A 27,500-nucleotide genomic window follows, 5' to 3' on the forward strand; every position below is an offset into this window, starting at 1 on the left:
GCCTTGCCTTCATTCAACGTGCGGGGCCCTTTTTCCCATGCATTCCTAAGTCACTGCTCTTAAAGAGGAGCGAGCGGCTTCGCTCGTCGTCGAGAAAAAACTCAACAGCGGTGGGAAACAGACGGAACAACAGGAATGTATGGAAGCATTCCTCGGAAGAGCTTCACATACTAAGAACATAGGGGACGAGAAGAACCAGTCTATGGAGAAAGGTTTATGGGAACATAAATGAGAATGCCATAAAAGCTGTTGGTCTATCTGCGGATAGGCTATCTTTGTTATTTAAGCATGGGCCTGCCTGCCTGATGATTCGCAGATGCTTAATTGATGCTTAATTGATTAACTGTCTGGTTAAGCTCAAGTCGGCTCCTGCTAGACTGAGCGCCGGTGCCACTGAGGCTGCTAATGTGTGTGTGTGTGTGTATTCTTTACTAACGACAGAAACATCCCATCACTCACAAAGAAAGAGTGAGTGGGGTGAACGAGAGAATGCGCGAGAGAGCGAGAGGGAGAAAGGGTAAATGGATTAGTATGGGGTAAGGGGGAGAGGGGAGGGGTGAGGAGCAGTGGAGTGTGTAAGCGAGATTGAGTTAAGAGGCAGAGGAAAAGTGAATGGATGTGTGTGTGTGTGTGTGTGTGTGTGTGTGTGAGAGAGAGAGCTCGAAAGAGAGAGAGTGAGAGAGCGAGAGAGGTGGATGAAGATGCGAGAGGGGAACAGGGTTCTCTGGGGGAGAGTCCTGGCTATATATAGCACTGCTGGAGTGACCGAGGACTGACCATTTTTCCAACAGCCCTGAGCTTGAAAGGAACAAGACAACGCTCCAATGAGAAGATGATGACAAAAAGAGTACAACATAGCATAAAAGGCAGCACACAGTCACCCCATTAATTATAACCAAATGAAACACGCTAAATCATCTGTTCTGGGAATCGGAGCAGAGCAGAAAAGTGATCAAAGAGACAGCACCTGAGTCATCTAACCGCTACAAAAACAATAGAGAGAGGGGTGTGGACCCGCCACACAGTGGAATTTCACTGCTCCAAATGCTATGCATAATGTGAGAGGCAGGGGAGGTTTGTCTTAACAAGCCTGTGCTTCAGGAACATGACTCAAGTGCTTGAAGTGCATATGAATGACACTATACCGTAGAGATGTAAGTGCCCAAACAGCATATGAATCATAAGATTCCATAGCGGTGATTAGGATGAGCCACTTTTCAACAGCAATTTCTGAGCAATTTCTGAGACTTTCTGGACACATCTTATACAATTCATGTCTTACAGATAGAGCCCTCTATGGCTGAGAGCTTGCACGCCGGCTTATTTTTCAATCGTAGTACACTTTTTCGGTCTCCACACACTCTTGTGCTGTAGTTCGGCACAGCATTTGTGATAAATATCTCTCAAGGGAAGGAAGCTTGCTTATTACAAAATCAGTTCCATCCGCCAGCTTTACGTATGATTAAAACTACTTAACACATTGCAAATGTGAGAATATTCATATCAACTCAGCCAAGTAACTTCAGGAATAGCATGAAATTGCGGATAGGTGATGGATAAGTGTGTGTGTGTGTGTGTGTGAACTCGGAGTGACATGGCTCTTACCTGTCCTCTTCTGCACCAGCTGCAGCAGCTAAGGCCCCAGTGTCCATGCCAATGGTGCCCTCCATGCCTGCGGCCATCCTGGGCAGCGACTGCTGGAAGAGCAGCCTCTGGGCATCCTCCAGCTGGGAGGCAGTCAGCAAGCTGCTCCCAGCGTACGCTCCTCCGCCGTGGGGCATCTGTCCCTGGTGAGCGAGTGCCAGGCCCATCCCGCCAGCCAGCAGGGCGGCTCCTGGGTGAGCCAGGCCCAGTGTTTGGTGGGGCATGGCGGGCACACTCTGACCCGACATGGCAGCAGCAACGCTGGCAGCTGGGGTGGGCAGAGCCCCCGCATGCTGGGGGGGTTGTGGGTCTGGGAGCAGCTGGGCCGGGTGTTGTAGTGGCTGGGGCTGTCCTCCAGGGGGCTGGGTCTGGGGAGCGAGGGGTCGGGTCTGGGCAGCCTGTGGCACAGCGGCCTGGCCTCCTGTTGGGTGCCCTGGCATCCCTGCTGCCCCTCCTGGAGCTCCCATGCCGGGCATGCCTCCGACGGGCATGGGTGCCATGGGGTGAGCCTGACCAGTGGTCTGGTGCTGGGCGAAGTCCTGCCCCTGGATGCCCGGGTGGGCGATGCCCGCATTGGGTTGCTGCGTGGCAGGGTAGCCCATCTGTCCTTGGGCTGGCTGTGTTTCCACGTGGTACGTCATGGGCTGCAGGGGCCTCATGGCAGGCGCTGACTGGCCCTCGGTGGCCGGCACTCCGACGCCGTGGGCCATCGTCTGCAAGCCAGCAGGTGGCATGGTGGCAGGGTGCATGGTTGGCACCATGCCTGCCTCCTGATGCATGGGCTGCTGGGCACCGGGGTGAGGGTGGCCAGGGTGAGGCGCCTGCTGCTGCTGCTGCGCAGGGATGCCAGGGATGTGGCTGTAGACCGGCTGGCCTGGCATGATACCAGTCTCTCCCAGCGTGCTACCAATGGACGAACTCCCACTAGTGGTGCTGTCGCTTTCAGGTGCAGATTGGGGGGGCACCACGGTGGCAGCCGCAGCAGCCGCAGCAGCTGAAACAGCAGCTGCATTAGCAGCATTCGCAGCATTAGCAGCAGCAGCAGCAGCAGCAGACTCTGCAGTACTGGTGGGGGGCGCCGAAGAAGGTGGAGGTTCCTTCTCATAGAACTCTGTGCAGGTCCACCTGCCCTTGCGGTAGGGCTCCGAGTTGGAGTCTAGCTTGACCACCCGGAAACGGGAGGCGGTGGAAGTGGCGGTGGACCCAGTGGCGGTAGCAGTAGTGGCGGCAGTAGAAGCAGAAGCTGAAGCTTGAGAGTGGGCAGAAGTGTTGCCAGGAGCTGGCTGAGACGTGGCCGGGACCGCAGCTGGGACAGGCTGGGCTCCTCCAGTACCTCCAGCACCTGGGATGACCCCTCCACCGACGATCCCCAGGGCGCCGCCTTGACCGATACTCACAGGGCCCTTGGTCGTGGCTGGTGGCTGACCAACCATCCCTGCAGCCGCACCCTCCAGAGGCACAGGCCGGACAGGGATAGGCCTTACGATTTGACCGCTTCCTAGGCCAGATGATGGAACGACAGGCATGGCCCCAACACCACCTTGGACAATGTGCAAGCCTCCAATTTGGGTTGCCACTGGCGCAGGAGCAGCCACGGGATGAGGAGCCTCCTGATGGTGACCATGGTGCTGGTGCTGATGGTGCCCCTGGTGATGCACGGAGCCGTTCACCATGTACCCCTGCTGAGCTCCTTGCTGCAGCTGGTGGTGGAGCACAGGTTCGTTGGGGGACACAACACCCGGGGTCTCAACGCCATGGAGACTGTTTAGCGTCTCCTCGGAGGAACTTCTCTCCGGCACGCCGTGGTCAGTGGCCCGCGAGACAGACACGTCCAGGATATCCGAGGAGGACAAGTCCTCGGTATGAGATTCGTCCATATCGTCATAACTTTCGGTGTCGTCCGCTATGCTGTTGTTGGCGCTAGCAGACACTTGAGCAGGTAGGACACTAGTAATTTGGAAGCCGCTTTTCTTTTTCACCTGTGCTCCGGCGCTCTGAAGAGACTGAGACTGTACGTTTAGGCTGTGGGGAGGGTGATGGGGTCCTGGTGAAGAGCACCCAGCCGGGCCTGTATGCTGACTAAGGAGAGAGGACTGGTTGTCATCGGTAGGGATAACGTTAGCGTTAATGTTGGCATTGGCAGCGTTAGACAAGCTGCCGCTGCTGCCGGTGTTGCTACCCCTTCGATTACTAAAAACAGAGGAATGCGCCATCTTCCTCGAGCCGGGAGAATCCCCGGTAGAGTCTGCGTGATGCATCTCGTCAAAGTTGGCGACTTTGTCGCGTGAATGGATGCAAAACAAAACTTTTACTTATGGCGAGATTGGTGTTACTTACTTCGTCAAGCTAACTAAAATTTGACATTCGAAAAATTATCTCGTTAACGTTGTTAGCTAAGTATATACAGTGAGCTAGCTGTTAGCTAGCGACAACTTCACAGACAGTGGCTAGTTAGCTACACCGGCATATACACACAGGTTGCCCTGTCGCCGGCTAACGTTTTCTGTATGAAGATTACCCGGAACAGTTCCATGCAATACAAGCCGAAGAAGACCTAAAACAATCTCAATGCCAAATGCTAACGTTGCCGAGCTAGCGGTCCAGCTATGAGTCTAGCCGGGCTAGCAAACTAGCTGGCTAAATAGCTGAGTAATAAACGCAGAATCTGCGTATGTATATCAAAAGCTATTAAATATCTCTATAGATATCATCATTTCTAAAACTATAAACGTAAGAACATATACTTAAAGAATAAATCTTAGTCGTTACTAACGGCAGACCGGCTGTAAATTCAACATAAACATTGGAGTCATACGACATCACTTCCATCACTGCCAGACGTTAGAGCCGCATATTTGGAAGACTAATCTCCTGTTACTTTCGAAGTAAAATATCCAACATCGGCATCAAGATCCTCTTCGAGTGTTCTTTTCCTGTGCGACAGTTGTCAACCACTTAGATCCATTCCATCATTCTTTTAGATTCAACATTTGCTGTATCATCCTTTCTCCTATGATCTCAACCCCAGCCATACTTGAATCAGTTAGCAATGCTTGCTATCCCAGCTAGCGAGTTGTTTCTCTCTTGGTGACGTCAGAAGGGGGAGGAGAACCTTAGGAGATAGGACCGCGCATGCGGTTTGCCGAGGGGTAAAAAAGAAAAAGAATGCACATTGACAGATGAAGGATACCATGAGACTGAGGTAGTTCACAGTGACTTGGAGAGGAAAAAAACTAGAACACAAACTCAATGAGGACACTACTTCAACTCAAGGGACTCAATCTGAAAGTTTAATAAGCATTTTGGTGTTGCAAGAGACAGATTTCATTTGACAGTTTCATTGATCCCAAAAGGGAAGCACTGGTGGGTAGGAATGGCCTTCTTTAATGACCCTCATTGCAACACAGATGAAGGAGCCTCTAGCTGAAAACACTGTACTGTCTGACCAGTAGGGTGTGTGTAGTTTTGTACATTAGCCTATCCCACGTAGCTGCAAAGAGAACTGCACTTACCACAACAGCCTGGTTAAAGACATGAACAGATCAAAATACCCTACAGCTTTCCCAAGTGGTATTCTATGTAAACTGTGTTATATTTCTCATCTGGAATGTTGTCCAGGTGAATACCAAGGTATCTGTATATATGCCTTGTAACCCAGAGAAGGAAACGTGGCCCAGACATAATTTGAATCACATTAAAGGTGCTCCAGTTGTAGGTATATGAGGTATAGCCATTTAAATAGCAAGAGAGAGGGAGAAATCCTGACAAAGAATGCATAGATTCATATGACAAGACCACAGAGAATAGACAAGTTCAGTGAAAAAGAGCAGCTACCAATTTCAAAGAGCAGCATTCAATTTCAAGACAATGTAGATATCAAAAGACTTGCACACCTTGTGCTCACGTCCCTATACGAGCGGAATTTGTGTATCCCGAGAGTGCTCCCGCCCATCCCGCAGGTGCATACAAGCAGTACTCTCTGTTCCCAAACACAGGGAGGCCCCATTAGGGGTAAAGGGTAGAAAAGACTTTTGAGTGAAGGGTAGAAAAAGCAATTGAGTAAACAAATCTTGAAGTGCATAGGGTAGTGGTTTGGAAAAACAAGAAAAAAATGAAAAGAAAACATATGGAGAAAGAAAAATTTAAAGTTCCAGAGCATGCTTGCTAGAAGATGTTCTAACACATTTCCTGTGGACTGTTGGCACTGACACTGGTGCCTCCAGCAGTTGATAAAAGGATGGAGGAAACCACATTCCAGGATGTCAGGTTGCACTAAGGCAGTATCAGTGATTGAAGACGTTGAGTCTTAAAGATAAACCTGATGGCACACCTGTACTGACTCAAGGAGGGGTCTTTACATGAGTGCTTCCTAATCCGAGTTGACAAGCCAGCTCAGTGACCTTCAATAAGGCATTTATTTTTTCAGCATTAAGCTGTCAGTTTAATGTTGACTGTTGTCTCTCTATCTAGTCATAACGGTCGGTTCCCTTTAAACTAATTTCAAATCATTCAGTCATATCTTCTTAGACCAGTCAATAAAGTGAAACGCTGAATTTTTTAAACTTCATTTAATAGGCATTATTAGCATAATCTTTGATAGAATTTCAGTCCATAGTACATAACATAAATCTTCTATTTCACACAAACTTTGCAAGGCATTACAAATGCTGCAAACTGCAAGAGCAGTAAAAGCAGTACACTTACAAAATGCCTTCAGGACTGATAAGGCTGTTTAAAAAAAAAAAAGACAGGCATTTTTACATGTCATCTGTTATGATTGAAGGCATCTCCCAGACGTCATCATCATATACTTAGCCAACGGGCTGCATGTCCATTTTCAGGTTCTTTTCCACTGTTGTTAGCTTAAGGCCAACTGAAAGATCCTGTGTTGATACCGGGTCTTCTGACTGATCACTTGGGATACGGGGTACTGCTACGCTTCCCGCTGACCCACACACCTGACTGCGCCCAGTGCCCTGTAGCGACACCTACGACTCTTCCTGCTCCATTGCCTCCTCCTTGCGTCCAACAGCTGGACCTCCACCCTCCTTCCATCCAGCTTGACGTGTGTCTGTGGAGTGTGTGTCTCCACCAGTGCTGTCGACATCATCCATCTCCCATACAATATCCTCATACACTGAAGGTGCGAGCTGTGTAATAGCCTTCTCCTTCGATGCTCCATTTCGAAGCTGTTCTGATATGTGACACTCCTCCCCAGCAGGGATGTTTCCTTCAGTCTCCACTGAGCCATTTCCTGTGCGGGTGGTCATCCCAGGCTTCCTGGTGTTAATCACGCTAGCCTGATGTTCAAGAATGTGATGCGCTTTTTGAGGTAGATCTTTGAGTGGCGACTGAGAAGTTGTTGCATGTGATGCCTGCGAATCTCCATTAATGATGTCCCCTGATGGTGACTTGATTTCCACACCTGTCTCAGTGCCTTGCTTTCTGTGGGTCATCTTAAGATCTTTACCTTCGCCCTCCAAGCCAAAGAAACCGTTTCGGACTATGAAGCGCACGCACTGCAAAATCACATTCCTCTCGTGCCGAATGTCAGGAGCCAACAACTGCAGATGAGAAAAATATGACATGGTTAGCGGAGTGCTATGTTGATGGTCAGAAATAATGGCAGCGCCACTAAATCTGTTGATTTTTAAACAAGGCTACCAGTGTAGAGTAACATCCCCCCCCAGTCCACTGTGAAGACTTGAAATAGGAGAGCTCTTTCATATGGCCAATTAGCACATTTGCAGAACACACAAAGAATCCATGTGTGAAGACATATGACATTATAACATTAACATAACATAACAAACCTTAACATAAATACCACAGCAACACAAACAGCTCCTTGTTTGTTTGTCAGGTTGCCAGAGGAACTCACCATTTCCAGCAGAGTGTGTCGCCGCTGTTGGGGGGTATCGTTGTGATGGCGTCCTCCCCGGCCACGTCGCCTCCCTCTCCCCCTGGGGTGGTTGCCATGGACGCCCTTCTCCATGGAAACACTGCTCTCCTGGAAAGGTGCACGTGCCTGGCTTGGAGCAGGGAGGCTCTTCAGCATGGCTTTATTCTCCTCCAACACTTGACTGGTCTTCAGAATGGGAGCAACTGAAGCAAAAAAAAACACAAAGCATATTAAATTGCAGAGGAGGTTGCATTTATATGTTGCTGCTACTTACACTATATAATCAAAAGTAAGTGGGCATCATTTCCAAATGGAAGTTTGACAGAGCTTGATGAGAAGACTGAAGATTTAATCTATGAAGGTTAATGAATGAATTCATTTATCATTTATCATTTATACCGTTATACTGGGCAAAGCTGAATTTTCACTGTTTAGTTCCAATCAATTCTACTCAATCTGAACTCAAAAGCACCCTCTAGTTTGTCTTTGCAGATGTCCCTGACTGAAACAGGTCGGACTCGTATAAGCAGAGACTTTCTAATGAGGAGACACAGCACTCAAAAAATCTTCCATAGAAATGCATGGGGTTAGTTTGTAACGCCAATATGCCTATGCCGCATATCAGACCCCTTCTGCGGCAAAACGTTCACAAAACATCGACATGTGAATACATTGAGCCAATCATGTGCTGTGTTGTGAATACATTGAGCCAATAATGTGGTGTGTTGTGAAGACATGTGCCAATCATGTGTTGTGATCTCGCTGCTGGACCTTGCGCACGCGCATTTCTGCCGAAACGGATGCCCAATGAGTGCCCAAAAAGCGTTGCAATATGGCTGCCGAGTGGAGGGACTTGCCTAAAAGGACTTTGGTATAAGTAAACTCCCAACATTATTCCCAGCATTAAGAATCAATGCACTCCACTCTCAAGTCTCTCTTGTCAACTCACTGCTGAAACAACAAACAGACTGTTTTTAACTTGACATCTGTTACCATGGGATGTTGATCCCATGGGGAGTTGTCAATTTAATGGGAAGAATCTGGAGACAATGAAGAAAAAAACAGTAACTCACGAGTAATGTTAATTGCGGTTACTCACTGGTAATTGAGAATTGATCACAGATTCATGGTCTATTGTATTTTTCTGATGTGTTTGTGCAAGTCAGTGGTTACCAAATTTAAAACACTAATTTACCCAGGAGCCAGGATGTGGAAAATTATTTTGATAGTGCAATTTACTGAATAATGGTTGGGGGATTTTAAGGATGGTGTTCTCGGAGATGGGCAAACATGTCTGATACGTTTCTGCCGTTGGAGCCACTTAACGTCTGTGCAGCTGCATTTTTTCAATACTGTTGCAGCAAACACGGTGTGAGAACCATGGACTTTCATACCATATACTTTTATACCACAATACTGCTGCACCCCTAGCATACATTCTAGACAAGTCATAAAATCTAGACTATGCTCCAAGCTCCTTGACTCAGTGGTTCTTCCCTGTTCTTCCCATACCATACTTTTATACCACAATACTGCTGCACCCCTAGCATACATTCTAGACAAGTCATAAAATCTAGACTATGCTCCAAGCTCCTTGACTCAGTGGTTCTTCCCTGTTAAAGCAAGAGGAACATCATCTAGTAAGGGAGATCCACAAATAATATTTCGGAGTTAACCTGACAAAGTGCTGAGACCAACTACCAACCTGCAATATTGCTGAGGGTGAATGGGCACATACTTCAGCAGACAAGAAAGCATTTTGTGGAAAACGTTTCCTTAAGTGGCCCTTAATGTGGCAAAACAATTGACTGTGGCAGCACTCTTGGGGATGGATCTTCTGCAGGTCTGGCATGAGAGCCTGCCAGGGCTTTATCTATTCAGGCAGCTGCTACTGCAGTCACGTTCAACATTAAAGGTGCAGTCCTCAAATTTGGCAGAGGGTTTTGTTTGATATTTAGACTTCATACAAACATAGGTGAGTATGTGTTAAAAACTTTCATACAAACTGTGAAACGCTCTCAAGTGCATGTCAAGCAGACAGCGATGTTAGCCAATCAGAGGCTTGGAAAAATGTAAACAAAGGAAATAATGGTATATTATAAGAATTTTGTCCAGGACATATGAAGTCATAGCAGGCGGAGGCATAACAAACAATTTGCATCGACTTCACTACATCTCACTTCTGAGTGTCAATCTCTGTTGTGGCATCATCTATGCTTACGCTGTTATGAGGCAATCAAGCAAAGGCGGGCATGCTATATTTACGGTATACTTGGAACAAATGCCAAGCGTATTTCATCTTTAAACTAAGTGCCTGTCTATTACGTGCCTGTCTATTAGGAAAAAACCCAACAAGCTTTGCACAACGTAAACATCTGAGAAGGCTGGGACATTTCTTTTTGACGTCACTCCTCCAGGAAGAACCAATAACAAGCCCCCCTATTTTGCCAACAGACCTGTGACGTTTGCGGTAGTCCCTACACCAGCAAGACATGTACTAGGGGAAAAAAACACTGCCCCTGACAGTGAACCTGAACCAGGCTGTTCACCTTGTGTGGTGATCACACAGCTGAATAGAACTGACCTACTTCAACCACTATGCACTTAAACATTTTTAATGCTTCACACAAACAGGTCTTCTGATCAGGCCAGGAGAGATCAGAGCGAACTTGGAGCAAACCTTCGACGAGTGACCACAAACAGCATCTTCTCCTGATGCATTTTGTCAATGAAGAGGACATGGCATAAAAAAATAGATTTTGATTGTGTAATGTGTCTATATTCATGTGTATGTGCGTATGTGAAACACACCAATGCTGATCACTCGCTGGTCTTACCCTCAGGTTCCTGGTCGCTCTCACTCTCACTCATGGAGCCATAGCTGGTCACTAGAGAGGCCAGGCCGCCCGACATGTTCTTAGGGGCCACTGACACTGGGCCTGAGGAACCACCACCTACATCCTCCTTCTCAGAGTCTACCAAGGCAAAAGACAAAACAAGTATACTCAAGTGAGGCCAAATGTCTATATGCAATGGACTGAATAATTAAACATTTGTGTCCATCATTCACAAATAAATAATACAGTGTCCGGGTAAAATCTAAGCAAGTCAAATACAGTAATTTCCTGTGTATTAGCCGCATTGTGTATAAGCCGCAGGACAGTGTTTTATGTAAGTTTAAAGTAACAAAACCATTTTAATACCATATTAACTGCCCCCGTGTATTAACCTCATAGCTGAAGACATTTTACAAAATCAATGTATAAACCCCGGCTATGACGGTATGTCGTTAAAAAATACTGTTTCTATAACTCATTTGTGGTTAACTGTGCCTCTGCGGTCATTGCACCACTAACCTGGGTCGCTGTTGGCTAACGCTCCCAGTGGATCTACTTCTTTGGGAGGCTGTGAGACAGGCTGGTGCTGCTGCTCCTCAGTGCCCCCGCTGTAATTGGAATGAGAGCTGTTATCCCTACCCCAGACGCGTCCACGGAAACCGCCTCTCCTGTGACCCCCACGACCTCTGCCTCGGCCTCGGCCTTTCATCCGCCTGGGTGCAAAGAAAAACAGGAGAAATAAGGGAATTTTCAGTCAGACTTAATTAAGGCACACTCAAAATCAAAGGAAAATATAAAAAAATTAATGTTCATTAAGCTCAGTATATTTAAGGTAACTACTGTTGACGTTTTTGAATAGAAATACTTGCTCACGACACTTACCCAAACTGGGCTGTTTCTAAAACTTCTCCTCTCTCCTCCTTTGCATCCATCAACTTAATTTTCTTCTCCACATTGGCCAGAGTGGGGAAGTTCCTACAAGGACATCCACACACATGCAGTACAAGCACTGCTTACAAATAGTGCCACCTTGTGGTTTGTCAAGGACATAACAAGACTTTCATAGCTGGGTTTCCTTCCAATCTTTAATGTGCATTTTGACCATACAAATAATCATGACTGGAAAGGCCTGAAATGTGCATTCAATCTTCTAATGTGCATAGACATTTGATTTGCTTAAGGGAGGTGGAATAACTCTCGATACGCATAAGGTATGTTTTGAAGTTCATGGAAACAACAATGGCAACGCGATTGTTGTATTTCAATTTGCATGTTTCCATAAACTTTGCCCCAACAACCTTAAGTTTTGATCCCACAAGTGACACTCTTTCCTAGTTTAGGGGAATGTCCAAGTTTAACTTGCACAAGGGTGGATGGAAACGCACACAGATGTGCATATTCTTGATTCTAATTTCCATAAATGTGCATAGATGAATAGAATAGGCTGAAGTACAATAAAAGATGACAAAATCACCACATTAATGCACACACAGATCTTTACATTAAACTTGTAGCTTAAAATTAAACATTATCAAAATATTACACTAACAGCAAAGTTGCAGATCAGCCTGGTGGTTTTACTCATTGAGTCACTATTTAGCATGTGCATGGCACAAACAGAAAAAAATAAATCACTAAGCAAACTAGACCAAACAAGTAATTAGCTTTGTAACTGAAGACTTCAAACCTTCGCCTCTCTTCCCTCCATTTTGCGATCTCTTCTGGTGTGTCTAGTTTGATCCTTTTCGCTCCAGGTGCATGGTTCTAGTCAAGAGGCATTTTATATACTTTAATTTATTTTTTTCCATATAAAACAGAGTGATGAACAACAATTTGGTGTACCACAGAGATCCCAGAAGGTTAACTTCTCACAAACACACAAAAAACAAAATGGCAACTTACATTCCTCCAGTGAATCTTCACCAGTTTTTCATGCGCCATGAAACTGCAGTCTGCCACTGAGCACTAGAGAGGTCAAGAGGTCAAAGTTCACAAAGGTCAAGGCCACCAAAATAAACATCCCAAATCATTTGGAGACATCACCTTCAACTTTGTTCTACATTAGACTTAGGTGCACACACTACAAAAATGGTACCTTAAAGGAGAAATCTGGCAATTTTTTTGTGTAGATCTCTGTTTCTCAAGGTCACTGAGTAGTCTCGGTACGGAAAAAAAAAGAATCCAGTAGAGCTTTTTAAAATCATGCCCCAGAGTATAGCTCTGTAGTGGCCTGGCTGCTCTAGTAGTTGGCTACAGCAACTCGAGGTAGGTAGCACTGATTATTTTTCAGGTTCTTTAGTACTCGGTGACCTCGAGAAACAGATCTATGTAAAAAAAAATGCTGGAATTCTCCTTTAACAAAAGAAAAGTGGACTAATCATACCCCGATTGAAATGTTTACACATAATTACAGGCAGGCAAAGGCATGGACAATATGCAATTCATTACTTAGCATGTCATCATAAGGGGAGGATCGCGGTTTGGCTATATGAAAATTGAAGAACTGATTTGACTGATTTTTGGGGTGGTTATTTTTATGGCTGACCACAAGAGATCTGATGGTGCAGGAGACTATGTATATCTACTCAGCAGATATCTTCAAAGTCACTTACAGTGGTGGAGGACAATAGGGCATAATTCTTTATTTCGTACTAGGGCTGAACCAGTCATTCCATGTCAAAATAGACATACATTAGTTTAGTTAATTATTGCAGGTTCATGAAGACAATATACAAGCAACTGTCATCATAAACACTGAATTATTTGTGCTGTTACAATAAAAACATATTCTTAAAAAGTCTCATCTTATATACTTAAAGGTTGTATCAGCGATTTCAGGCCCAAAAAAGGCCCAAACATAAATGATCACATTCATCTAATCTTTCCTAAAGATCTGCTAGCTGCCTGCCTCACAAACAGGCCGTCAAAAAAACGCGTCTCTGTAGGCAGCCTAGGCTCCAAGATCTGTACACAAAAACAATTGCTACCAACAAGGGTTGGCAACCCCTCAAAGGCAAAATAAAGTGTTTCAACCAATAACCGACGAGATGCGCGTATAGGAGAGTTTTAATTGCACGGGAGGGAGTAGCGAGCTAGCTCTCTGTTTTGTTTGAACATCAACAGAAGTGACGTATCCCTGCTATCGCTGATACAACCTTTAAAACATAAGCTAAAATACGTCAAATGGGTGAAATCTACAATCCGTTGTCATTCAAGAGTCTGCACGTGTATGGGATTGGTGCTTTTCTATATCCCTCAGTTCCCTCAGGAATAGACAGTTTGTTTGAATTTCTTGTTATTCGATCTGTGAGTGTTTCTCTAAGAGGTCTCTCATACATACTGTATGTGCATCCTTTAATGGCACTGGTACTTTAACCTCACTCCTCTAACATGTCTATGAACTGCATATATGGTACTGTTGGGCTTGGGCTCTTTACCTTCACATGCTGTGAAACATGCTCATCATATTTCTCCTGATTCTTGAAGCCTCTGTCACAGGTGTCACAGAAAAAACTGAACTCTGTCTCTTTCTTGTTTTTCTGTAGACAGAAACGCACAGTTATTTATTATTTGTGATATTAGCTTCAGAAAAAACTGAAGTCTTTCTTTTTTTAATGCAGACAATGGTAAATGTGCATATAAATAAAGTATATACACACACACACACACACACACACACACACAACCAGTCAAAAGTTTCGAGACATTTCACTCCATTATAGACAGAAAAACAGCCAAGATAATTAACATTATGTGCTTACATAATTGCAAAAGGGTTCTCCAATGTTTTCTCAGTTAGCCTTTTAAAATGATATCAGATTAGTAAACAGAATGTGCCTTTGCAACATGGGTGAATGGTTGCTGATAATGGGCAATGTAGATATTGCATTAAAGATCAGCCATTTCTTTCTACAACAGTCGAGAATCCTTTTGCATTACATAATGTAATCTGAAAACTGATGCCCTGATTAATAAAACAATGCAAATAATCTCAGCTGGTACTTTGTCTATAATGGAGTGGAATTAAAATGTCTAATTGTCTCCAAACTTTTGACTGATATACTATTGTATATAGCCTACTGTATGTGACATCAGCTTCATAGTTTTTATTGTTATAACATGACACCACCATAGAGCCATGCTTCACGAGAATTCTGATTAAACAGACATTTCTCACAGGTTTCTCACAGAGTAGGCCTGTGTACCTTTTTCCCACCAAAGTCCTGGCGCCCATACTGCTGGCCTCCTGCCTTGTGATGCGAACCTGAGCAGGTAAAATCATCCAAATATGAACATTGCAAAGGAAAGTTATTCAGAAATGTTAAATGCTACACACATCCTGATATTTGTGGTGTGGACCCTCCTCTCTCACCTCGGTGGCGGTTCGGTCCAAAGTTCTGATGCCAAGGACCAGCATGCCAGTTACCGTGCCCGTGGGTGTTCCAGGGTCCCGGTGGTTGTGGTGGAGGAAAAGAAGCCTGTGGTTCAAACCAGTTCCAATCACGTGTAGCCTGAAATGCACTAGGTTCTGAAGAATCCCACTGGAATGTAGAGGCTTTTAATACCGGTGCCTGCGGTGGACAGTCAAATACAGGAGGCGGATAGTTCCCCGGATTTGTCATAACGTACGCTTTATATACAAGTTATATACAAAATTATATAAACTACTAAACGAACGTAATGTGTACAGCTCTCCCTGAATCTCATATGTTTGTATCCTGCCACACTTCTTCCTGCTGCAACATGTGCGCACAGGATTTGTGGAACGTCACTTCCGGGAATGTTACATGTTTAAATGTCTATCTACCACAAGGTGGCGACATAGCCACACTAGTTTCTATGCCTTCGACAAACTTTGAAATGTGAGGTTGAACTACAGTAGTCTGCACAGGGATGGATTACTTAACCTAGGCGGCCCTGAAGCTCAAGCCTCTGCGTGAAGTCACTACTACGTTCTCCACCCTTGATATCTGAATAATGGTGCATTCAGGGCACTTCGGAATGACAAGGACCGCCCCCATGGCTACTTTGCTTTTCCGACAGCAAGTGTTCATAAAATTTGCCGTCGGAATGTGTGACAAACACGGATGCCACAACAAAGGTTAAAACATACACTCACTAATCCTAACTGTATTTGCTTAACATATAGTGTAAAACGCTCGTGAAAGAAAGATATGCAGCTTTCAAGTGACAAAATTTGTCCATATTATTTATGCTGGTCTCTAGACCTTATTATTGCACTGTTGGACTAATGTTGGACTACGTTTTGCACCTTCACCATGACACTCACTCTCTTGAGCACCTTACCATGCACACATAACTAAAGGACTACTGTTGGACTACTTTTTGCACCTTCACCATGACACTCACTCTCTTGAGCACCTTAGAACTACAGGACTACTGTTGGACTACTTTTGCACCTTCACCATGACACTCACTCTCTTGAGCACCTCACCATGCACACAGAACTACAGGCCCTGTCACTACAAGCGTCTCATGCTTGATCACCCTCAAGCACACTGGATTGTTTACATTTAATTTAGGCTATATAGTATATTTAGTATTTAGTTTTGTTAGTTTTTCTTATCTCCTACTGTCTCTATTGTACGGTGGAGTTTGGTTATATGTTTATATTTATATTTACCATTTCTGCTGTAAGTGCATGTTGTGTGTGATGTCTTGTATGCTACTGAGACCCCCTGAATTTCCCCTTGGGGATCAATAAAGTATCTATCTATCTATCTATCTATCTATATATCTATCAAAAACAGCAAATTCCCAAGTTCACATTAAAACTGTTGGACATGAAAGGCCACATGATAGATAGATAGATACTTTATTGGTCCCCAGGGGAAACAGTAGCATACAGACATTCACTAACAGCAGAAAAGGTAATTAAAAGTATATAATATAAAAAACACAACTAAGGAATAAGGACTGTAGAAGATAAAGAATATACTAAATATACTAAAATACAAATTATACTAAATAAAACTTAATCTAAATCAATTCTAAAAAACAGTATCCACATAGTGGGTGATTAATCAATCAGGTGCGCTTGCAATGACTGAAGCAGGGACTGAGCCTGTGGTCCTCTGTGCATAAGGTAAGGTGCTCTTTGTGAATGAGTGTCATGGTGATGGTGCAAATGAGTAAATCAAACAGTGCAACAGTGCAAGAATAAAGTCTATATATCTATATAATAACTATATTAAGAAAGGTGGGCATAGACTACAAACGAACTCCAACATGACGACAAAAGTGATGACGAGCCCCTAACTGGGCAACTCTGTTAGCAAAATCTAGCCCCAGTTTCCGACCTCTGACTCACACATTACGTGACGTGAATGATGCGGAATGATGATGTTTTCACTCGGAGAAAGGTTTTTCCGAAGCCCATGAACGCTAGGAAAGGACCAGTCAAAAAACACGGGTTATGCTATGTGATATGTCTGAATAGGACCCTTCAATCATATATTATGGGGGATGTTATTCACTCCTGAAATCTGAATGGGGCCCCTCAGTAAAAATAACATGGGTCGTGTGGGAATCATGCTTTGTAATTGGCTTCTTTTCACAGCAAGATGCTTTAAATCCATTTCCACAAAACTCGCCAGAAGTCACCATTCAAGGGGTTATTTTTCAAAATGTTCTTCTTGGGGGGTGGACCCTTTCTAAGGTGGGAAGGGGGGCTCTTTTCATGTCTGTGCCCAGGGGCCCAGGGGCCCAGTTCATTATCCGTCCATGAGTCTGCAGGCAGTAAGTTGAATAAAATAACACTTTTGAGGGTTCCAGTGCTCCTAAGTGGATCAAAAACTTTATTCTAATCAAAATAGTTAACAAGGAGTTTTTTTACCCCACAAAAGTCAACAGCTCATTAAATAGGCTAACCAAAGATCCTTTAGAACGTTTTCTCCACCATCTCTGGTTCCAAAGCAAGGATGTAGGTCTAAATATAAACACTTTGCATTTTAAATAATTATTTGCCTATACAACTGTGAAAACCAAATAATTATTTACATTATGCTCTAGGTGGAAAACCCGGAGCCATGTGGTACCAGCCAGGGTATGTAGGCTAAAGATATAAAAAGCTACAGCATCTGGAACAAATAAACAATACTATCAGTTACAGTTTGAGCTGTACACCAAAATAACTTACAATCACAAGGCATTTCATCTAAATATTTTTCTTTCTGACAGGCATTGACTGTGTCACATGACATCATGCACTACACAACAACCACAAATAACACAACAAACATCTCCAGGTAACAGTAAATTCAACTGATGTCTGTAAGGGCATCAAGACCATGATGGTTGTCTCTGGGCTAGTATTATCAATAACAGAAGACTCCTCAATCATGATCATCATCATCATCATCATCATCATCATCCCCATAGTCATTGCGAGTACTGGTTCTGTGGCACACACGCATCCACACCCCACAGCAGAGGAGCAGGACGAGCACGACGTGACTGAGGCCCAGGACGAACACCGCAAACATGTACAGAGACTTCCTGCAGTACTCGTGGGGCTGATGGAAGGGCGCGATGAAGTTAGGCGTGTAGACCGAGAACACCCAGTAGTTAGCCAGGAGGAACCACACAAACAGGAAGATGCTCAGGATCACATGGACGTAGTAACGATGAGCGTTCTGTCGCCACGGATACTCGTCGGCATCATCATCGCCAATGACAACAGATTTAGAGATGAGGGAGCGAATGTGCATTATGTCGTATAGAAGGAGGGAGACCTGTGTGAGTGAGGGTCAGTCATTTCTGTTGGCATTGATAACTCAAAGCTCAAGAATAACCATCATTACATCAATGGCATACCAGGCATATATTATTATTATCTTTTGGGCCAATCATTGATGTAATATATTTGTCAAAAGTAGGAAAGTCTGGAAAGACAACAAACAATGTGCCCTCATCACTGGCAGACACATCAGTTAATGGGCAACTTTCAGAAATTCACTTTGTTCAAAACTTCCGAAAAGCTTACCTTAATGCTGCCAACCACTCCCCCCACTAACAGGTAGAGAGGGATCATTGGCTGAACTGGGCATTCATCAATGTTTTTTGCTCCTGTAAAATAAGACGTTTTAGGATTTAGCCTGCCTTGTAAATATGAGGGTATATTTATTATGTTTAGTTATTTTGTGCCGTATGGTTTCTCACCAACAAGTGCCATTGTGAGGGGCAATGCCAAGAAAGCCAAAAGTCCCACCACAAAGTACGCTAAAATGTCAATCAATGCAGCTTAGGTTAGGCTAAATAGGCCTACAACACAGAGTTATAACATCGAATGAATTGCTGAATGATTGATCTGTGGGTGAAGTTACTTGCCATTACTGGCTACTTTAGACAGGCAGCGGTGGCATGCCTTTTCCAATCCTGCGGTCATGTTGATTAAGTGCACCTGCTGTTGGAAGAAAAAAGTACCATAATAAAACAGCATCTTGTTTGGGAAGCATCTTTGGCACAGTGTCACTTATGCGTTTTAAATGTGTTAGTCGGAGAGATTAAGTAATGTAGACCTAGGCAGTAAAATGACCGTTTCAAACTTGAAATGGAAATGGAAAGCAAGTAGGCTAACAAACGTAATCTCGATGTAGTTGTTGTGTTGTACATGATAGGCTGATTGTGCAAAGGTGCGAACAGTGGAAATTAAAGTGGTTAAACAGTTAAAATAGGCTACAGTTGCACAAGCAACTTTATGTACAATTGCACTAATTGCCCACAGACACAAAAAGAAACAAAAACCTTACCTCAACAGGGAAGTAACAGAATTCTTCAAGGATTGCGGAAAATGTGGTAGGGCGTGCAATGATTTTCTGGTTTGCCAACTCCGTCTCTCCGCAGCACAACTGCATTCCACAATATCGAAGAGGGATACCGAGCTCTTATTGGTTTAACCCTTCGGAAACACGACCTATCCAGTGATTCTCAGTTCATGTGCTATCTGTCTGTATTTTTGGTGCTTAGTAATGTAGCCTAATGTTTGATCTTTTTTTTTTGTTACACAGACCTAACTTGTGATGGTAACATCGTCTATCACAGCGCAACAACCTAGAGTACGTTCATTCACATCAACCTGTTGTCTGTGGTAGCCCACGTATTAGGCTGTCTACTTTCCATTATGTAATGTCATTCAACCGCTGCTTTCAACGTGAAAGAAAACGTGTGTGTAGGCTATTATTTTGAAGAAGTTGCTGCAACATTCCCATAGTAAGTAGCCCAATTTCACAAATGGGGTGTATAAGATTAGATTAGACTTAATTGTGATTGTGTAGACACGTAGGCAACAAAATGCATTTAACCACAGGTGCATAGAAAAGTGCAGGTATGATATTAGTTACACATTTAGTTAACATTTTAGTTTTTAAGTTTAAATAGGGAAAGGGAGTGTTGTACAGTTAATAGCCTCACCCGAGCAACCCAAGAGGTTCCACCCTAGCAAGAATGGGCATATATAAAAGTACTGAGACAGTGCTGTCGACCTTTCGTCTATGAGTGCAACCCATGGCCATGGGCACACTGTGGTGGAGTTAAACAGGGTTACAGCTTTTTCCTGAGCTAGCTGGTGTAGACACTTTTACATGTTCTTTCTTTCCCTTTGGCCCTTTCAAGAACCCATTAAGATGTCAACTTAATGGTCCTGCACCATTAAAAAACACATTAGTGTTTTTTCGCACTCCCCATTTTGTAGTGCACCCTTATTGGTTTCATCATGGATCCTTTATTTATTTTCTCCTTAAAGGGCCTTTATTTCAAGAATAACTCCTGGGTTATTTTCAGTACTTTGAACAGCAGTGCTTGGATGATTTTTACTCTCTCTGTTTGCTTATTTTGTTGTCTTTTTTACATCCCATTGTGCTGTGCTTTTTTGTTTAAATGTACTAAAGGCTACATAATAAATGGTGTATGTATCGTTACACATCTTTATTTGAACCAATGCTGGGAGAAAAACAAAACAACATCAATAGTCTCTTGAATGCAGGATGTAAATCATGTGGTCACATATATTGGCTTTTAAACCACTTAAAGAGATCTTTTGGTGGTCCTCTTAAACCTTTATGCAAAATTAATGCTACCCACTCTTGCTAATGCCATCCACTTTTTCAAAGTCTCCATCGAAGCAAAAGCTAAGACACCTGCAAATTCAGCAGATGCCGATCTGTGTGACAGATCCTTGGGTTTTAAAGGAATTTGGGGTATATTAAGCACATGTGCTGTATTATATATGTATAAACAGAGTTGTTATAGGTGAGCACGTCATAAGAGAAGACTCTAATTGTGCCCTCCCAAACCTTTAGCTTCCATAATGGCCCCTATATTTATACATAGGGGCCATTATGGAAGCTAAAGCTTTGGGAGATTATTAAATGCTTGGCTACCACATGCATCAAGCGGGAAAGAGATTTCTTTTTTGGTAAAATCTTTAAACATTTATTTGATGATTGAGATGTGAAAATGCATTAACTGATGCAATGTAAATTAAATGATTTTCCACATTAAACACTGTTGCAAACAGTATTGTCCTCTGATATAGTTGCCCTAAAAGTTGTTGAGTATTCAGATGTCTCTTCCATTCCTGGTGTCTTCATAGCCATCCAGAATGATCCCTTTCATTGGAATTTAAATTATGTTTTTGGGAATTTTTTGCCTTTATTTGAGAGGACAGTGAAGACTAACAGGAAGTGAATGGGAAAGAAGGATGAGGGTGAGATCAAGAAATGACCTTGGCTCGGAATCAAACCCAGGTCCCTGTAGGTACTAGAATGTGCCTGAATGTGGTCAGGATGCTGGCTTTTAAGTAAACTGTCATTCTGATTGCCCCCTCCTCCTTACTCACCCTCAGTGTACAGGGGTGTATGGGGCAGATGGTCCCAAGTTGGTCCCAAGAACCGTAATCAAAGGCATCCTCTTGTATGTGCATCCTTGGAAGGAAGCAAGGTCACACAATCAAGTCCACACCTCCTTCATCATCTAGGAGAGAGCGCCGGTCCTGGGCTGAGGAAGAGGAGGACGGTCAAGGGGACCCCGGGAGATAGCTGCCCTGGCTCTGCCTGTCCCAGGTGTGGCGGCCAGGTGGGGGGGTGCGGTGGCGGTCATCCAGGCCCACGTGGACGCTCACCTCAGAGGGGTTGATGCTCTTCGTGTGGCCCTGGGCTCGAAGCTCAAACATCTCCACCGGGGTCTTCTTATACCTGAGAAAGGCAATGAAGAAAAAAGGGTGAGAGAAGGTCAGGAATGTAAAGATGGAAATAGAGGGATGAAATAGGGGGAGACAGGCAGAAAAGTAAAGGGGTGAAGGAGAGCAAAACCAGAGAATGGGGGAGATATGAAGGTTAACACTCACTGGCAACAACATTTGTGTGACGCTCTAGAGATAGAACAATTTTCAAAACTTTGCCATCGACGCATGTCAGACACCGCCATTGGGCGTTGGTCCGTTAAAAGTAATAAAGTTCTAAACTTTGGCGTCACTTACTGGTGTCAGACGCCACCACTGGGCGTTGGCCTTGAGAGGGGGAGCATGAGAAAGGCAAAGTAACAAAAAAGATGAGTGTCAGTAGTGTAAGGAAACAAGTCTTTGTGAAAATGTGAACATATGAATGATAATGAATGAGACACTGTATGCGAGTGTGAATGGTGGTTTTGTGAACGGAGGGATATGTGGATAGCGGAAAGGAGAATGAGAAAAAAAAAGAACTCGAGAGAGAGAGACAAAGGAGTTCTGGGTGCCCTGTGTTCTGCTCCTGAGTGGGCGTCCATGTTAAAAACTGCCCCTGGTAACCATCGGAACACCTGCCGCTCTGTTACGGTTTCCGAGGCAACAGTGCTGCAAGAACTATTTATTTATTTATTTATTGTTGGAGATGGTTTTGGTTTTCACTACTCAAAAAGGAGCACAGATTGCCAAGGCGAGCCAGAGCTGAATCAGGAAAGAAGCGAGTTGGCCCAACAATGTGCTTCAGGCACATTATAGGGAACTGAGGAGTTATGCAATTATCCACACCCAGAATCCTTCACAGCATGGTCCTTTACTATCTCTCTCTCTCTCTCACACACACACACACATAGACTGAAGAGAATCAAAGACAGAGAAAGAAGAAGATAGACTGAATATAATGTGTGCAACATCTGCTTCCCAAATGAAAGTTCATAATGGTTATAATGAGCAGCTCTTTCACCAGGCATGGAGAGAGAGAGATAAAGAAAGAGAGAAAGAGAGTGAATAACTATAAAAGTTTCATGAAGGCTATCACACAGTCTCTTGGGTTAGACTGAGCCTTTGATTGTTTTTGAAATGGCACTGTGACGTTTGTAAATTAGACAGACAGATGGAAGCAGTCGGCGGTCTATTCGTTTTGTTGTGGTTTTTCACAGGTGTTAATGGATGTTTTCAAATACCTGGACTGATATTATGTGTGTGTGTGTGTATGTGTGTGTGTGTGTGTGCTTAACTCACAGTCTGAGCAATAATGAGGAGACCACCACTGACACAGAGGAGGCTGCCATTGCTGCTGAGCCCATCCAAGGCTGCAGCACCAGACCAGCTGGCATGAATACTCCTGAAAAACCAGAACACACACACATGCATGCACGCACACACGCACCTGTCAGCTATATATAATCACAAATGTATCGAAGTCCAACCTAGAACTGTGTGAGCCACACACAGTGAACCTACTCACTTTCTCACCCAAACCTGCTCACACAGAATCTCTCTCTTACACTCACACACAAACACACACACACACACACCTGTAGGCTATCACTGTCATCCATTTCTCATGACTAAATATAAATGATTTCTAACCTACAACTGTGTAACCAACACACACAGTAAACATTCTCACTTGCTCACCCAAACTCGCTCACACAAACCAACACAGACTCAGAAACCATACAATAAGTCAACATCAGCCAACAATACCCTCACACAAGAAATTGTACAGTGCATGTTCAGCCTTGCACTCACCTGCAGCAATTGGGATTCCCAACAGGTTGTATATGAGAGCAAAGACAAAATTAATACGAATCCTCTTGACCGTTTTCTTTGAGAGCTCAATACTGGCAACCACATCCATCAGATCATTCTATCACAGATTAAAAGCACATGCACTGTCTGAACACAATGAACAATGAACAATGGAGACAAAGTAGCAACTGAACACTCAAAAAAACACATTGCATATCACCTTTATACACACTGTGTATATTATAATTATACTACTAATAATAATAATAACAACAATAATAATAATACAATATAATATTATAATAATTATAATAATGTTTAATGATGTGAGGCTGAAGTAAGGCCACTGCTACTAATGTCACTGCCGTCACACCTTCACATGGATTTTTCCCATTACAGAACTCTTATGGTCAGCCCTTAGTTCAGTTGGGCACACCCACCCTGATCAGAACCACGTCGGCGGCCTCGATGGCAACGTCGGTGCCCGTTCCGATGGCGATACCAAGGTCAGCGCGGGCTAGAGCGGGCGAGTCGTTGACGCCATCGCCCACCATGGCTACTTTCAGGCCCTGCTCCTGTAACTCCTGTACCTTGGCCACCTTGTGAGATGGCAGCACCTCTGCAAACACCTTCCTGATGCCCACCTGTAGGGACAAGCACATATGACATACACTATGAATGTATATGAAGACATACATACACACACAAATGTACGTAACATATACCAACATACAGGCTTTTATGAAGATGGTCATTCTAGAAAGAAGGCACTGTCAAGGAGAAACTTCATTGTCAGAGAATGTAATTATTACCCCTCCACACACACACACACACACAAATCCCACACCTGTGTGGCGATAGCTTTAGCGGTGCGACGGTTGTCTCCTGTGATCATGACAACATCGATGCCCATGCTATTCAGGGTGCGGACGGCCAGTGCAGACTCGGCCTTCACCGTGTCGGCTATGGCCAACATGGCACACAGCACCCCTATGAGAGAAATGCAGAGTAGGATGGAGACCAGTTCAGTAGTACAGTAACGAAACAAAATGTTTTCAACGTTTAAAAACGTTAAGGTGTTTTTTAACTAAATTATAATATGACCCTATTAAAAAAACTCAATTCTAAGGGAACTGAGGGATGGTAAGGTTAATTATTTATTGATAGCAGAGTACACAACTACTTAGGTATCAGTGAAACAACTACCATCTGTTACATGGTTGTACAATTTCAGTGGAATTTCAATGTGTGCATGACACGTTTTATTTGTCAGGATAAATAATTCATACAGTACAGTACAAGAGTTTGATACTTTTTTTTGTGTGTGAGATGAGTTGGCAGTACCGTCTATGGCCACTAGGACTGCAGTCTGGCCTTTGGTCTCATGGCTGGTCATGGCTTCATCCACATCAGTGGTGATGTGTAGACCGTTACGCTTCATCCACTCTCTGTTACCAATCAGCACCGAGTACGTTCCTGAATGACACACACACACACACACACACACACACACACACACACACACACACACACACACACACGATCACTTACACCGATCACACATAACACATTATGTTAGATTGGCTATACTGTAGGTAATCAAAACATCATTAAACAGAATATCTTAAATAACACTGAATAATACTTCACAACTTCAGAAGTCAGAGCCAACATTGATCACGTCACTGAATCACTCTTACTGATTATTGATCCAGACTAATATATTTAAAATGGTGGAATATGGGTGGACAAGGATTTGTTAAAAAAAACAAGATTGAACTGAGTGAAACACTTTTATAAAGAACTTTCTGGGAGCTACTGAAGTAAATCTGTGGACCGTCTGCCAATACCCTCCCAAAAACCTCCATGTATAAAAATTTATGCATATGGAGGGCAAGGAACACAAAGCTTCTCTGCTATCTGCTCCACTGTTCAGAGAAACTGACCAGTCTCTGGGCCAGTGAGCAGGCTACTCTCGTCCGTCGTGGCCCCTTCTATGGTGATATGGTCCTCGGAGTCAATGGTTGCCTGGTCCAGGGTACGCAGCAGCTCGTCCACGTTGGAGACCCTGCAGCTTATTCCGCAGCCGGGCACTGCCTGAAAGTCATGGCAGAACCCCAGAGTCTCTGTGCCCAGCTCCTACAAACGTCCATCCGCCCACACACACACACCCCCACACACGAGAGAGGGAGAGAGAGAGAGAGAGAGAGAGGGAGAGAGAGAGCGAGAGAGTTATAGAGTTATACACACACTCAGGAACACACACACAAACACACACACACACACACACACACGGAGACAAAGAGAAAGAGAGTATACAAACACTCAGGGAAACAGACACACACACACACAGAGACACGGAGAAAGTGTTACTCCTTCACATGTACGTTTTAAACACAGACACACTGAGCAACACACAATAGAACAACTCTCTGCCTGCTTTTCAAACTTTATGGTTGGAATCTCACCCACACACTCATAAAAAATATCCCCAACCCACACACACATACAAGCGACAAACAGGCATAAGCTCACACACACACACACACGCATAAATGACGAGACTCATTCATCAGTTGGGACTCTGTGTTACTCTGGCAACCAAGCACACTAATCTCTCTGGAGTAAATGATCTGATGTGCTGTAATTCGGCAGCTTAATGAACAGAACATAAATATCATTATGTTACACAATTTAAGGGCATCCAGAGACTTAGTTCAAATGGTGAAATAAATAGCGCGGATGATGGCAACAGACATTGCTATATTCCTAATTCTCATCTGGAGCCACTTACAGTGACCTTCTCACACTGACAGTTCCCCTGGAGCAATTTGGGGTTAAGTGCCTTGCTCAGGACCACAACCTTCAGGTTTTACATTTGGTAGGTCAGATCCCTAATCATTACACCACCACCACATAATGTATGATACACATAATCCAGTCACCCTAATTCAAGACATTTGCATTGTTTTTGTTGAATTCTGTTAAAGGTATCCAAAGCAGTTTTGTTTTGGCTTTTTTTGCAACTTGGCTTCCCCTGAAGTTGTGGAGCATTTGCAATTTATAACTGTCACAAATACCCCTCATGGCTTGCATCCTTCCCCCTGGACACCGTACATGTGGATTTGTTTACAAATATTCTCTGACACAAACCAATTTGTGATTCTCAGAGTCAGGGGAGAGCGACCTTGCAGGCTGGTCCTCTGTAACGGCTAGAGCAGGACGCCTGTGAGGTGCCCGCAATGCACCTTCTAAAAATAGCCACCCAGTTGCCTACAGAGCACGTTCTGAAAACATCTTCCATTGTGCAGTTTTTAATACGTATTTTAAGACTGCATTACTACATTTGTAACATTAACTTAATATTGGTGATACCTTACAAATTGTAGCTGGGTGGGTTACATTTTAGCCTCTGGCTCCGAATCCCTTTCCCATTCATTCTTCAAACAAAAAAGGAAGTACAGCTAATGGAAGCATAGTGCTGCAGCATACTGTATCTTTGAGAATGTTCTATGGCATGATTTTTCAAGGACTGAAAAACGATTGCTTCAGCTCACGGGCCTTTTTTCCTCTGTACTGCCTAGTGTAGCTATAGCAAAGTCCTTTTAGGCAAGTCCCTCCACTCGGCGGCCTGCTTTTTGGGCACTTCTCGGGCATCTATTTCAGCAGAAATGCGCGTGCACAAGGCTTCGCGACACCAACCTTGCTCCAGCGGCGAGATCACAAAACATGATTGGCACAATGTCTTCACAACACACCATATGATTGGCTTAATGTATTCACAACACATCACATGATTGGCTCAATGCATTCACATGTCAACGTTTTGCCGCGGAAAACGTCTGGGATATGTGTAGACAACTGCCATTTTTTTTCGAGCGAAAAGCTCTTCTTCAGCGTGATAATGCTTTAAGCCCGAAGCGTCTGTGAGGCGATTCAAAGATTTTTTTAAGGAACTGTGAGTGGTGTCCTTTGCTGTACGTTCATTATGCCACATTAAGGATTCAGTACCCAGTTAAATTTGTGCAGAGGGTGTTGAGTGCGTTTTCTGTCCATTGATCTAAGATTAAGATTTAAAAAGTTACCATATACATAATATTGATCATTTGAATGAAAAATCACATAT

At 43.9% G+C, this 27,500-nt stretch overlaps 4 protein-coding genes across 5 annotated transcripts in view; all 4 read right to left on the reverse strand.

Moving 5' to 3' along the window:
• Positions 1 to 4,687, reverse strand: part of LOC143142488 (TSC22 domain family protein 1-like) — a 36,179-nt gene extending 31,492 nt beyond the window's left edge. The window contains exon 1 of the mRNA XM_076303407.1: positions 1,606 to 4,687. Within this exon, the coding sequence (XP_076159522.1) occupies positions 1,606 to 3,902 (2,297 nt within the window). The 5' untranslated portion in view covers positions 3,903 to 4,687. The remainder of the gene's footprint in view (positions 1 to 1,605) is intronic.
• Positions 4,688 to 6,211: 1,524 nt separating this feature from the next.
• Positions 6,212 to 15,114, reverse strand: nufip1 (nuclear FMR1 interacting protein 1). Its single transcript, XM_076303389.1, has 10 exons — positions 14,756 to 15,114; positions 14,589 to 14,647; positions 13,821 to 13,922; positions 12,286 to 12,348; positions 12,071 to 12,147; positions 11,266 to 11,358; positions 10,903 to 11,096; positions 10,384 to 10,521; positions 7,526 to 7,749; positions 6,212 to 7,208 (listed from the first exon to the last, which is right to left on the reverse strand). Exons 1-10 carry the CDS (start codon positions 15,003 to 15,005, stop codon positions 6,633 to 6,635), a joined length of 1,776 nt encoding a protein of 591 aa, XP_076159504.1. The 5' UTR covers positions 15,006 to 15,114; the 3' UTR covers positions 6,212 to 6,632.
• A 2,064-nt stretch (positions 15,115 to 17,178) lies between these two features.
• Positions 17,179 to 19,471, reverse strand: LOC143141994 (transmembrane protein 272-like). Of its 2 annotated transcripts, none has more exons than XM_076302684.1 (5): positions 19,155 to 19,471; positions 18,733 to 18,805; positions 18,565 to 18,624; positions 18,389 to 18,471; positions 17,179 to 18,137 (listed from the first exon to the last, which is right to left on the reverse strand). In XM_076302684.1, exons 1-5 carry the CDS (start codon positions 19,257 to 19,259, stop codon positions 17,739 to 17,741), a joined length of 720 nt encoding a protein of 239 aa, XP_076158799.1. In that variant the 5' UTR covers positions 19,260 to 19,471; the 3' UTR covers positions 17,179 to 17,738. The 2 variants fall into 2 exon arrangements, with proteins under 2 accessions (XP_076158799.1, XP_076158798.1); XM_076302683.1 differs by having other exon boundaries at positions 18,733 to 18,808; positions 19,155 to 19,470.
• A 1,350-nt stretch (positions 19,472 to 20,821) lies between these two features.
• Positions 20,822 to 27,500, reverse strand: part of atp7b (ATPase copper transporting beta) — a 20,095-nt gene continuing 13,416 nt past the window's right edge. The window contains exons 15-21 of the mRNA XM_076303390.1: positions 25,321 to 25,513; positions 24,719 to 24,850; positions 24,222 to 24,364; positions 23,815 to 24,018; positions 23,375 to 23,492; positions 22,862 to 22,964; positions 20,822 to 21,596 (exon numbers count right to left, since the gene is read on the reverse strand). Coding sequence (XP_076159505.1) covers positions 21,419 to 21,596; positions 22,862 to 22,964; positions 23,375 to 23,492; positions 23,815 to 24,018; positions 24,222 to 24,364; positions 24,719 to 24,850; positions 25,321 to 25,513 — 1,071 coding nt within the window. The 3' untranslated portion in view covers positions 20,822 to 21,418. The remainder of the gene's footprint in view (positions 21,597 to 22,861; positions 22,965 to 23,374; positions 23,493 to 23,814; positions 24,019 to 24,221; positions 24,365 to 24,718; positions 24,851 to 25,320; positions 25,514 to 27,500) is intronic.

This window comes from Alosa pseudoharengus, unplaced genomic scaffold (assembly GCF_046254945.1).
Source record: "Alosa pseudoharengus isolate Yale_2024_CS ecotype anadromous, Long Island Sound unplaced genomic scaffold, YU_APseudo_1.1 YU_APseudo_1.1_scf_24, whole genome shotgun sequence".
Lineage (NCBI taxonomy): Eukaryota > Metazoa > Chordata > Actinopteri > Clupeiformes > Clupeidae > Alosa > Alosa pseudoharengus.